This window comes from Squalius cephalus (assembly GCF_949319135.1).
Source record: "Squalius cephalus genome assembly, chromosome: 4".
Classification (NCBI taxonomy): Eukaryota; Metazoa; Chordata; class Actinopteri; order Cypriniformes; family Leuciscidae; genus Squalius; species Squalius cephalus.
Genome location: NC_137125.1, coordinates 3,147,957 through 3,159,553, shown reverse-complemented (window position 1 = coordinate 3,159,553; position 11,597 = coordinate 3,147,957). Strand labels below are relative to the sequence as shown.

At 37.8% G+C, this 11,597-nt stretch overlaps 1 protein-coding gene across 1 annotated transcript; it reads left to right on the top strand.

Annotated features, from left to right (window-relative positions):
* Window positions 1–1,640: 1,640 nt before the first annotated feature.
* Window positions 1,641–11,597, top strand: LOC307157044 (zinc finger MYM-type protein 6-like; the record flags this gene model as incomplete). The annotated part of the gene is made up of 4 exons (XM_079868789.1): window positions 1,641–2,373; window positions 2,464–2,757; window positions 2,958–3,125; window positions 11,587–11,597. The coding sequence occupies 4 exons, from the start codon at window positions 1,641–1,643 to the stop codon at window positions 11,595–11,597; spliced, it is 1,206 nt and encodes a 401-aa protein (XP_079724915.1).

The following is an 11,597-nucleotide window of genomic DNA, read 5'->3' as shown; positions in this document are numbered from 1 at the left end:
ATAAAAAAAATAAAAACGGGTTCCCCTTCATCTCCGTTTCAGCGCTTTTCTGGGCACTGAGGACAGCGACTCAGTAGCCTACCCGAATTTAATGCATAGCATAGGTTTAAAAAAAAAAAAACTTAAACAGGATTTTTTTTGTTGCTTTTGTTAATACAATTACAATTCCATTTAATTTATTGTTTAATAAAATTATAGGCCAAATTTTTAGTTTATTAACAGCAACAACAGCTACAGCTGTAAAGATTAAGTTGACCGTTGACGATCGCCATCTCCGTAGTGAACGCGCCTATAGAGAGAAATGCACATCATGGATTACATTATCAGAGAGAAGCCTTTTTCTTTTCGTTTTCGTATGTCTGTGAGTGAGGCATACGCTGAGTTTTCGTTAAGTTAGGATGATATGCGCTCCAGTTCACGAGCAGCAATGCAAGTGGTCTCCATGATTGTCGTCTGCTATATTTGCTTCTTTATTAAATACAGGCAATCGTTGATTAAAAAATATATTAAAATGAAGATACAATTTATACAAAACGAAATTCACTTAAAAAAAGTTTTTTTTTACTAAATAAAACTTAATTAAGTGGTCAAAATCATGTCTGACCCACTCTATGTCTCTCGATATATTGCGCATCCTATCTTACTCGTGCGGTTCACTTTTCATAATCAACATGGATGAAAAAATTACATTATAATATTTTAACAAATATGAAACTAAGTGAGCTTATTTAATGACTACAACACGTACAGACACTCTATCTGTACAAATTGCTGCACATTCATTTTATTCTGAATTTTGCACACAAGTTGAAAGGAATTTGTTTGTGCATGCATAGTAAAATATATCTGCAACATTTATCAAGTTCACTGATAATTATGCGTGCATTTATTAATTATTATCTTAATGAATAATGTAAGGACGAGGCATGTGAACTACGTTGTTTGTTTAGAATGGAATGGATCGCAAATAGATCCGAATGAAGAAACGTACAAAACCATAGTAGAAATTGGGTGGGCCCGGACCTAAAATGCCCACCCGGCCCAATGGTAGCGCCGCAGCTGCTCTTAAGTGACGATTCTTTTAAGGAATTAAAACACACACACACACACACACACACACACACACACACACACACACACACACATACATAGCCTACATAAGAATCAGAAATCTGAATCAACGAATGACTCGCTGAATAAAATCGTCTGATTCATTTGAGTTGAACTGTCACGTGTCTCTAGGCCTACATCAGTACAATAAACAGCATTCAATGACCACGCACTCCGCGTAGCGTAAAAAAATGGAAAAGTTTTTAAAACTAAAGGCATCACAGACCTGTGAAAAGTCGTCGGAAACAAAACAATCTAAAAAGGAGCCACGAAGAAAGTATGACCAGTCCTACCTTGATCTTGGTTTTATTGCCTGCGGAGGTCCAGACGGCGAGGAAGTCCCTCAATGTCTTTTATGCTTAGAAAGGTTGGCCAGTGCTAGCATGAAACCCTCAAAACTTAAACGGCACCTCACAACAAAACACTCTGCATACGCCAACAAGGGGCGATCGTATTTTCTTCTAAAAAAAGAAGAGTATCTTCGTCAGCAAAAACTGATTAAAGGTACAGCCAGCATCCCTGAAAAAGCAATGCGAGCCTCATTTTTAGCTGCATACAGAATCGCAAAATCCAAAAGGCCACACACCATAGGAGAGGAGCTTCTGCTGCTAGCCTGCATAGACATCGTTGAGGAAATGCTGGGTAAAGAAGCTGCAGGAAAGATCGCTAAAGTTCCACTTTCTGATAACACAGTACAACGACGTATTGAGGAAATGTCCTCTGATTTGCGCGAACAGACAAGTGACAAAATCCGGAGTAGTGTTGCATTTGCTCTACAACTGGACAAAAGCACAGATGTTGCAAAATGTGCACAGTTACTGGCTTATGTCAGGTACGTTGACTCCACTGACATCGTTGAGGACTTCTTATTTTGTGAAGAACTGAAAGAACGAACGACAGGGGCAGATATTTTTGACTGCTTAAATAGATTCATAACGTCCGAGGGCTTCCAGTGGGAAAACTGTGTGGGCCTCTGCACGGACGGTGCGGCTGCAATGACAGGAAAGAAAAGTGGTCTTGTTGCTCGAGTAAGGGAGCTGGCCCCATTAGCTACTTTTACCCACTGTTTTTTACATCGAGAAGCCCTTGCCAGTAAGAAACTGCACCCGGAGTTAAACGATGTGTTGCAGACTGCCATCAAAATAGTAAATGCTATCAAGGCCGGGGCACTCTCCTCACGACTTTTTACATCGCTATGCACTGAAATGGGCTCAGAACATCAGCACCTCCTACTTCACGCCGAGGTCAGATGGCTATCACGGGGTAAGGTGTTAACTCGTCTGCTTGAGCTGCGAGAAGAGGTCTCACAGTTTTTAGCAAATGTTAATTCTCCTCTTGCTGTACATCTGTCAGATGAAGAATGGTGCGCGAAGCTTGCCTATCTGTCGGACATATTCACTCATATAAATGTACTGAATGAAAGCATGCAAGGTCCATCATCATCCATCCTGACCTATATGGACAAGATCACAGCTTTCACTAGCAAGCTGAAATTGTGGAGATCCCGAGTGGAAAAAGGAGTGTGGGACATGTTTCCATCACTTTGCGAGGTGTGCGCCAATGACGGCGAACGCATCCGAGACACTGTGCATTCTCACCTCGGCGCACTCATTCAGAAATTCCACGAGTATTTTCCTGATATTAGAGGTAAGATACATATTTTTGGTTCTATTATTATTATTATTATTATTATTATTTTATACATGTTAAACACTCTTATCAGTTGACTTCATTGGAATAGCAATTTTATCTTTTTCTATCAAATCAATCATCTGTAGATATGACAGAATGGGACTGGATACGGGATCCTTTTTGTAGTGAGGCAAGAGAGCACTGTGTCCTAACAGGAAGAGCAGAGGAGGAGCTGATAGATGTGGCTTCAGACAGGAGCCTTCAACTGCTTTTCAGAGAGTCAAAGAGTCTCGGACAGTTCTGGGTGTTTGTTTCCAAGGAATACCCCACATTAGGAGCTGCTGCACTCAAAGTTTTGGTACCCTTTTCTACCACCTACCTATGTGAGAGTGGATTTTCTGCTCTGACTGCAATGAAAACAAAATACAGATCACAGCTACAACCATCACAAGACATGCGTGTCAGTCTGTCGAAAATAATTCCTAGATTCGATGTGTTGTGTTCAAAGAAGCAGGCACACCCTTCACACTAATACATTTAACTTGCTTACTCTTAAGCTTGAAGTAGTTATTAAACACAATATTTCAGTTCTTGAGATTTGTACATGTTTTTTTGTAGTACTCAGCTATTCCTCTCATAACCTTAACATAACCATGAGGCTGCTGTTTTGACATCTGAGTGGTTATAACTTTCTGTATTTCTTTCAAGCCTTTTGGTATTGCAATCAATTATATATTTCATTCATATGAAAATAAATTAAATTAATAGGAAAATAAAAACTGTTCTCTACTACTAAATGAAGATGCGTTTTTCCCCTTATTTCCATTTAAACATTTTATGGTGGGTCTTGAGATTGATTATACTTGTCTAGGTGGGTCCTAGACTGAAAAAGTTTGGGAACCCCTGCTATAAGGCATCATCTCGTCTCACATGGGGTTCAGATGCGCTTTACCAGCAGTCGTGATGCAGTGATGGACCAATATTTTTTCTCTATTATTTTTTTCAATATTATTTAGCAAGATCATTTTCATTTAAAGGGGGGGTGAAACACTCAGTTTCAGTCAATCTCATGTTAATCTTGAGTACCTATAGAGTAGCATTTAAAACTAGATACAGTTTAAAACTAGATTAAAGACGCATCTCTTCAGCCAGGCATTCATATAATATTGTTAATCTCACAGTTAAATCCGACCTCTAGTTCATAAACGCCAGAGGAGAACTGGCCCCCGACTGAGCCCGGGTTCTCCCAAGGTTTTTTTTTCTCCATTAGGTCCTGATGGAGTTTTTCGGTTCCTTGCCACTGTTGCCTTTGGCTTGCTCAGTTGGGGATATTTGGGGATATTTAATTTAACTAATCAATCAACGATACTATTGATCAGCATTACCAAACATGGACGTTCCACTAGAAACAAACATTGATGTATTGTTTTAATTTATTACTGTGAAGCTGCTTTGATACAACCTATGTTGTGAAAAGCGCTATATAAATAAACTTGACTTGACTTGTCTAACTCCAATAGAGTTCAGAATGTCTTTAAATGCCAATCCCAATGCATCTTTTTCATTATCTATATGTATATTAAAATCACCAACAATTAGGATTTTATCTGCAGCCAGTACTAACTCTTTGATCAAATTCTTTGATAAAGTCTGTATGGTGCCCTGGTGGCCTGTATACAGTAGCCAGCACAAATGCCAAGCGGGATTAATCATTCACACTAGTCAGTGGTCACCAACCTTTTCAAGGCCAAGATCCCTGACCTCAGCTTTGATGAAAGGCAAGATCTACCTATAGATTTTTCATGTGAAATTCATCCGTTTTCCGGAGTTGTTTTTACAAGCAAATTGGCCAATACCAATACCAGCTGCCATTTTTTATTTCTTCGTCTTCTTTAAGCAAATTTATTTGTTGTTTATTTGCTCTATAACAGTCCAAACTGGCCTTTAAAAAAAAACTGTAGCCAGTTGAAATGAGTCAACCACTGCATTTTAATCACAATCCAAACAAAGATGCTACACACATGTAGCATGAGCAGTTGTTTTTGATTTAAACTAGATTGTGTAATTTCAAGACTTAAAGCAAATATGGAATGGTCTGACTTTAGGTTTGTGAAATCATTACATAAGACACCTGCATAAAACAAAAACAGACGGACTGAATGAAAATGCAAATTCACTCTCGGACAGTAGGTGGCGCTTATGGAAAATATGCATTCCTTTGGGTACCGCTGTAAAAAAGCAGCTGCGCTTATAAGCACAACTTTATACGAGGTAAGAGGAAAAGAAAATGCCATCAAAACTATTCAGAAGACAGTCAGTTTCCTTCAGAGATACATTCATATAAACCCACCCAATTCAATATTTATTTTTCTTCCTATATTTCGAGCATCATGAACAGTGATCTTGCTGTGTCTGGTGCGCATCTTTGCGTCCATCTTCAGTGTGTCCTTCGGCCTGTGTTAACGTCCTGTTAACAGACTTCGTAATATTTTGTCAATTTTGAGGTTGCACAGATTTTTGGGAGCATAAGTGACCACTTCAAGCATTCAACACACCAAAATAATTATTTGAAACTAGACTTCTCAGTAATACTGAAAATATTAAAAAAATTACAGCGATACCTCCCTCTTTGCCTTTCAGACGAGGTTCATGTTTATAACAGTAATCTTGCGGGCTGGACTCATTTAAAATAATGTAAGAAAGTGTTTCTGAAGAAAGGGATCAAATATTCAGCCACCCAAGCTTTATCATTTGTTCATCTGTATTATATTCGTTTTTTATTTGTTTAACATCAATAACATTTTGACCCTATGTGTTGGAATTTATCTGACTTCTGTGACTTGAAACAGCCAGCATAAATAAAACAGCCAAAACAAAAAACAATAAAACAGGTTTCAAGCAGCCGATGCTCCACATACAGGCTTCTAGCCAAAGGCTATTTTGCAGCCCCAGTCGCTGGTTAGGCTTTTATTCAACAATTAAACCATAATCACACAAAAAAACTAAGCAAACATTGGAAAAAAATATAACAATAATAACAGAAAGCTGAGACAGTGTACGACCATCAGTGTTCACAAACCTGCTTTTGTTTGAACCAATTTTTAGATTTCTTTTAAAGATGTTCAACTATGTTTGCATTTTCAGTTCAACTGATAAGCTCTTCCAAAGAAGTGAACCTTGAACTCAAACTGTCGATTGTGCAAATTAGTTTTTTCTCTTCGGTACTGTGCAATTCTGATTAGTTGCAACTCTTGTAGTGATCCCCTTACTACCTGGAGCAAGATTATTTACACATTTAAAAAACATTTTAATGAGAGACTTTTAATTTTCACAACTAAGCAAACAATTTTTTTTAAAAGTATTACAACATCGCCATCTAACAGGTTTCTTGTCCAAACTGTTTAGTGTTTGTTTATATAGAGATCTAACAGGTTTCATAGTCAGTTGAGAAACCTGACTCCAGACAGTCACACAATAAGATAAATGCGAGAAGACCATTGCATGTGTACAGTTTCTGCCTGATGTTTACATTTCACACAACTTTCCTTACATGTCCAATAAAATACCTTCCCTGATCAGATCCCATGTGAGCTGACACTTCTAGAGAGGAGTTTAACACTTTGTTTGTGGGTTTGTTGCAGGAGAAAATTAACTTGTACCTCCCCTTGTCACTGGGTTGCAGATCTATTAGATCAAGTTTAAATCATCCTATGGCTTTGTAAAGACCACCCATTGGCCCAAAGACGGAGTCCAACGGTGGACGAAGGGATAATGTGTACATGTCTTTTCAGCGCTCCAGTGAAGTTCACTTAATTTATTAGAATTTAGTTTCAATATTACTTTAGCTCTACGCTTAATCTGACTCCAATTTCAAATGATAATCAAATTTAGATCTTGTTTCTTATTAGAAAATAGTCATAATATAAATTATTAATTAATTTAGATCTTTAATTATTCTGAGCATCTCATAATTTCAAATATTTGTTCATTAAGGACCCAGTGTCACTTTGAAACGTCATGTCGTAAATGTGTGCTCACAATCACGATCCAGCCAGTCCTGAAATAGTCAGAGGGTGCAGTGCAACTATTCTACCCTTAAGGCGGGCATACACTGTGCGATTTCAGCAAGGTACCTACTCATACTGAGCGAGAAGATCGCATGCGATGTAAAGCCAAAGCTCAGGATTTATGTGCTCACACTGTACGGTCCGAACGTCGAGCTGCGACTTGACTGCTCACACTATACGTGTGAAATATGCGCGAATCAGCGCGATAAATCCTCGTGCCGGGTTGCACTTATGGACGATATCATGTAGCCTATCCAGAGATATTGTCAAAACAAGCATCAGCTATCAATATCAAGAAGATTTAGCATTTCCAATTTATATATTAAATTATTAGTAGGCTAGTATTATTGTATTATTATTATTATTATTAGGGAAGGCTACTTTTATTATTAAACTGATAGGCTATTATAATTAAATAGCCACGCAACAAATTCATAGCGCATCACCGCATAACCAACGCGCTGTGAGGATAATAAAATATTAGCCTACATAGAAGCTTTACTTCTCCTCATTAAAAATTGTCTAAAACATTTAGATCGATTACAATGAATTATATACATATAATTAATAATTAATAGTCTATAATATGTCCGAACACTGCAATAATTCATCAATGAAAATTAAAAACAGCTTTATTTAAAAAAAAATCGCCTCTTGTTTCCCCCTGTACACTGCACTACAAACAACGCACGACAAAGCAGAAAATCGGCCCGACCCGAAAAAGAGTACGAGTCAGAATTCGGCTCAAAATCGGACGAAAATCGCACAGTGTATGCCCGCCTTAAGCGCCCGCTCACTGCTGACTCATAACAAAGGTGTAATTTTTGTAATAGTTGCGAGCTTATGTAGCCGGTCAATTTAGGCATTTGAGTTTTATTTGAATTTTTTTTTTATGTGTAATAAGTATATGTAGTATATGTAAATGTAGTATAAACTGTTAACTTCAGCAAAACTTGTTTTCAATGTACTATTTTCAATGGTTCCGATCAAGAGTTCCTATCAATAGGGCTTGGGCGTCGTGACGTCATACTTGGTGTGGCGGCCATGTTGATGGCCTCGCGAATGTAAACATGTGCAAGTCGAACGAGGAGAAGCAGAGTTGGGAGAAAGAAAAAAGATGTTAAAATCCCGACAAGGATGTGGAATTTACGGGGATACGTTAAATAGGGAAACCAGGGACCAGTAAGTTATGTGGACAAATTTTCCTGTAAAATATCCCGTATTTTAATAACTTACTATCATATTCATAACATTAATGTTAGCCCTTCCATCGGACCTGTCAGTCTCTGTACTGTTGTCCTGTTGCTACCCCCTTGCCCTTCCAGAAAAACAGATGTTTTCAAAGCATCGTTTTGCTTACTTGAAGGCAACCTTAGCGTGATATTGGCCTTTTTTAAGATAACAGCGTGGTTGTTGTGAGAGCACGATTTCACGCCAATCTGTAAGCAAAGTCACGTTAGACCTAGCTTCACAACTCGCTTAGATAATGCTGCAGTTTTGCAGAGGGATAGCAACAGAAAGATGAATGTTGAAATTGTAATTTTTCGGGATATTTTATAGGTAAATACTAAAACGGGAAGACAGCGGGAAAATAGCTCAAATACGTGAGAAACCTGGAAAAAACGGGAGGGTTGACAGCTACTTACTACACTTTTTTTTGCCGATTTTGTCCACATACTGGTCCCTTGCTTCCCTATTTAACGTATCCCCGTAAATTCCACATCCTTTTCGGGATTTTAACTTCTTTTTTCTTTCTCCCAACTCTGCTTCTCCTCGTTGACTTGCTGTATGTTTACATTCGCGAGGCCATCAACATGGCCGCCACGCCATGTATGACGTCACGACGCCCAAGCCCTATTGTTGTATGTGGGGCATTAATTAGTGAGACTCCAAAGGAAACTATATCGCTTCTCCTTTAAAGCTACACTGTGTAACTTTTTTAGTTGATTCTTAGCAAAAAACACTTAGTTCTTTCAAAAATATATGTGCTCATTAATGTATATTTACTTCTTTCAAGTAATAAAGTATTCTCTTAAGTTTATAATCTGTCATTGAAAGTACATACGGGTGAGAGGTTCGAATCTACTGTCTATGGTTCGAATGCCGGTCGCCATGTTGCCCCTCCATCTTGAATCTACATTAGCCAAAGAGGGACATGCTTGTAAATTCAAACTTCGCCTTTTGCGTTTTTCACTCAGTGACACCGTGACGAATGCGAGGGGGAGATTACTCGCGAGCAGTGTTGTGTGTAACGCGTTACAGTAACGTAACTACTTTTTCGGGTAAAAAGTAGTGTAACGCGTTACTACTAAAAATTTGGTAACGAAACGTAGTTCCTTTTTCAATTCGGCGCAACGTTACTTTTCCCATGGATATATTTGACAGCGACACTGCCTCAGCTGCGCGCTTGAGAGAAGAGAACTGTTGAGAACTGAAGAAAACGATTTAGTTTCATATTTATGTTTAAATTAAAAATAAAATAACAATTTTGTGTGGAGACATGATTTTTACCACTTTATTAAGTTTGTTTTTGTAGAAAACCTGTATTTAAAGTGAATTTCGTTTTGTATTAATTGTATCTTAATTTGAATCAATGTTTTATCAATCAATTGCCTTTATTTAATAAGTAAATTAAAGAAAACTATTTAGTTTCATATTTATGTTTAAATAAAATAAATAAATAAATAATTTAATCTATGTTGATTATATGAAAAGTGAAAAGCATGAGTAAGATCATAATTTTGTGCAATATATCGGGAGATAAATGGAGTGGGCAGACATGTAGAAAGACTTTCTTTAAAACGAATTTCATTGTGTATTAATTGTATCTTAATTTTAATCAATGTTTTACCAACCAATTAATTGCCTGAATTTAATAAATAAGTAAATATGGCATGCAAAATAATCATGACGGCACCAGCGCGTGAACTGGAGCTCGTCTCCATACTGTAAATGAACCGAAACTCAGATAAGCTATACTTGTCTCACAGACCTGAGAAATATATAGAAAGCTTGAATATGTGTACTTTTAAACAAAATATATTTTTTTCTCTCAAAATATATATTTTTTCTCCTACTCCCTTAGAGTGAGTCGTATGTCTGAAAACTAAGCTTATGTCTTCTATATCATTTTGTCCTATGCTATCAAGACGCGATGCGCACCGGTGTTAGAGAGCAGGAGCGCTTTATTGGCTGTTGCCGAAATTTAAAGTTCGGTGGATAGGGGGAGCGGATCGGAGAGAAGTGGTGCGGGCGCGCTGCTCATCGCGGAGTGTCGCACTCGCATGATGCAGAGCCGGCTGAGAATAAAAGTTGCCGCACACAGCAGCGCCAATGAGAAGGACTTTTTTTCTTTCGAAATTGATACTATTTTTTATAATAAAGAGCACAAAATAATTACCTGTTATGTCCTCCATTGTATAACGTTATGTCTACATATTTAGGAACAGATATTGGGTTCTGCCCAAAGTCAAGCAACATAAAAGTAACGTAATAGTAACGAGTAACGTAAAAAGTTACTTTCCAAATGGGGTAACTAAGTAAAGTAACGGATTACTTTTTTAAAAAGTAACGAGTAACGAGCAAACACTACTTTTTAAAAGTAACTTCCCCAACACTGCTCGCGAGCTCGCGAGTGCCGGCAGATTTGAAAGATACTGTGGTGCGTGCGTACTCACATTTGAAAGAGAGAATTAAAACGTCAACGCGACAGACAAATCAGCAAGACCATAGTCAATATTGGAGTAACTTTTCCCAGATGGAAAGAGCTCATGAGGAGAAAAGATTTTAAAACGGACGCCGAGGTTGCCTGCTTTCTTCTCGACAGGTAATCCAGCCTGTTGTAATTCATTTGTGTAAATTCGAAGTTTTATAGTTGCTTGTCTAACCATAGCATGGTTGTGCATAACGCCAGAACGACCTCTAGTATAACTTCATCCTCGCGTCTATGGTGAAAAAGTATTGTTTACCTTGTAACATAAATCTGTGCTGCGACGGATTACAGGTGATGAATAGTTTTAAAGGCGCAATTTTTTAAGCTATATAAAAAAAAGGACACTGCAAATTTTAGTCATTTTTAATTGCTTTTACTTTGTACACATTGTAACGTTAGCCTAATCTGATTATGCTGGGATAGCCGATTCCAAGGGTGACGTTTACCTCCTGACATCTGTCCTGTAGTTTTATTCATTTTAGACGTATTGTTTATTATTGTCATTGTCACAGGGTAAGCCTGTGACTATGCACGGACTGAACACGCACACGCACATTTCATACATACATGGGCGTCATGTTAACACAGTCTGTTTGCCGGCACTGACAATCATGTATACACGGACTTGTGTAAAATTTGATGTTATTGTATGTTTAAAGGTGTGTTGTGGTGTATTATGTCCTGTATGTTAGTATTACCTGGTTTACGTGAGTTATATGGGGAATCAGTGGCTGTAACATCAGTGTATATAACATAATAGGATTGTTGTCTGATGTACAGAAATAAAACACCTCACTATTATTATTTGGTTTATATGATTTATTAAGTACAGTGTTAAGAGTCATACAAATATACTTACCACATTTGACGAGTCATTTGCCAAACCTGTTCAGTTAAAAATCCGGTTTATTTATACTTGGTGTTCGCGCCATCTTGGTAGCGCGTCCGTGTGTGTGACGTCACCGGGGGTTCCATCCGTCATAGCTGTACAAAAGAAATGTTTTATGAGTTATTTGTTTTATTATTTGTGTGTACATAATGTGTGTGTTATGTGTATATCTGCAGATATGAGTTGA